Source organism: Nanorana parkeri, unplaced genomic scaffold (assembly GCF_000935625.1).
Source record: "Nanorana parkeri isolate BGI_ZX_2015 unplaced genomic scaffold, ASM93562v1 scaffold477, whole genome shotgun sequence".
In the NCBI taxonomy this organism is placed as follows: Eukaryota; Metazoa; Chordata; class Amphibia; order Anura; family Dicroglossidae; genus Nanorana; species Nanorana parkeri.
Genome location: NW_017306745.1, coordinates 762147 through 762818, shown reverse-complemented (window position 1 = coordinate 762818; position 672 = coordinate 762147). Strand labels below are relative to the sequence as shown.

At 56.5% G+C, this 672-nt stretch overlaps 1 protein-coding gene across 3 annotated transcripts in view; it reads right to left on the bottom strand.

The window, feature by feature from the left end:
* SGCE (sarcoglycan epsilon) overlaps window positions 1-361 on the bottom strand; it is a 50012-nt gene extending 49651 nt beyond the window's left edge. For all 3 annotated transcript variants that reach the window (XM_018560763.1, XM_018560761.1, XM_018560762.1), the window contains exon 1: window positions 178-361. In XM_018560763.1, the coding sequence (XP_018416265.1) occupies window positions 178-352 (175 nt within the window). In that variant the 5' untranslated portion in view covers window positions 353-361. The remainder of the gene's footprint in view (window positions 1-177) is intronic.
* Window positions 362-672: the final 311 nt, after the last annotated feature.

The following is a 672-nucleotide window of genomic DNA, read 5'->3' as shown; positions in this document are numbered from 1 at the left end:
AGGCACCCCCCAGACATCAACACGCTATATCGGGGGACATGAAGCCAGCGGCCGCCTCTCGCTGCCCCCGCCAGATGTTCCTGAGCAGTCATGTTTTCCATCCTGCCAGTGGTTAGCAGGCATGATGGGGACGCGGAGAGGCAGCGCCGGGCTGGGAGGAGAGGGATGCACACAGACCTGCGATCAGTAGCAGGGTACCAGTCCTCATGGATGCAGGCTTCATCCCCGGCATAGTGTCCATCAGCGCCCCCCCGGCAATCTCTTCTCCCCTCTCCCGGATTTGGTGGCACACAGGAGCCCAGCAGTAGTAGCAGCATCTGCATCCCCTCCTCTTCCTCTCCCCTCCTTCCATCGCTACCCCTCCTCCCTCCACCTTCTCCCTTCCCTGCCAGAGCTATGGAAAGTGGGACAAGGAGCATCTCTTTCCCAGATTCCCAGTCAGGCCGGGGGAGGAATATGGCCGCGTGCTAACAGAGGCTGCACTGTGTGCATGGCGGGGTCTTGTGTTTGGGTGTAATTGGCGACATTGTATTGTCTTTTTCTCATTCAGATCTGGAGTGCTTCGAGGTTTCAGGGATTGCTTATGCCAAAAAGGAACGCTGAGAGAGGACAACATGGGGCGCATTTAAAGTTGAAGCTTAATCTGCTTGTATTTTACCTTCCATGGTTCCT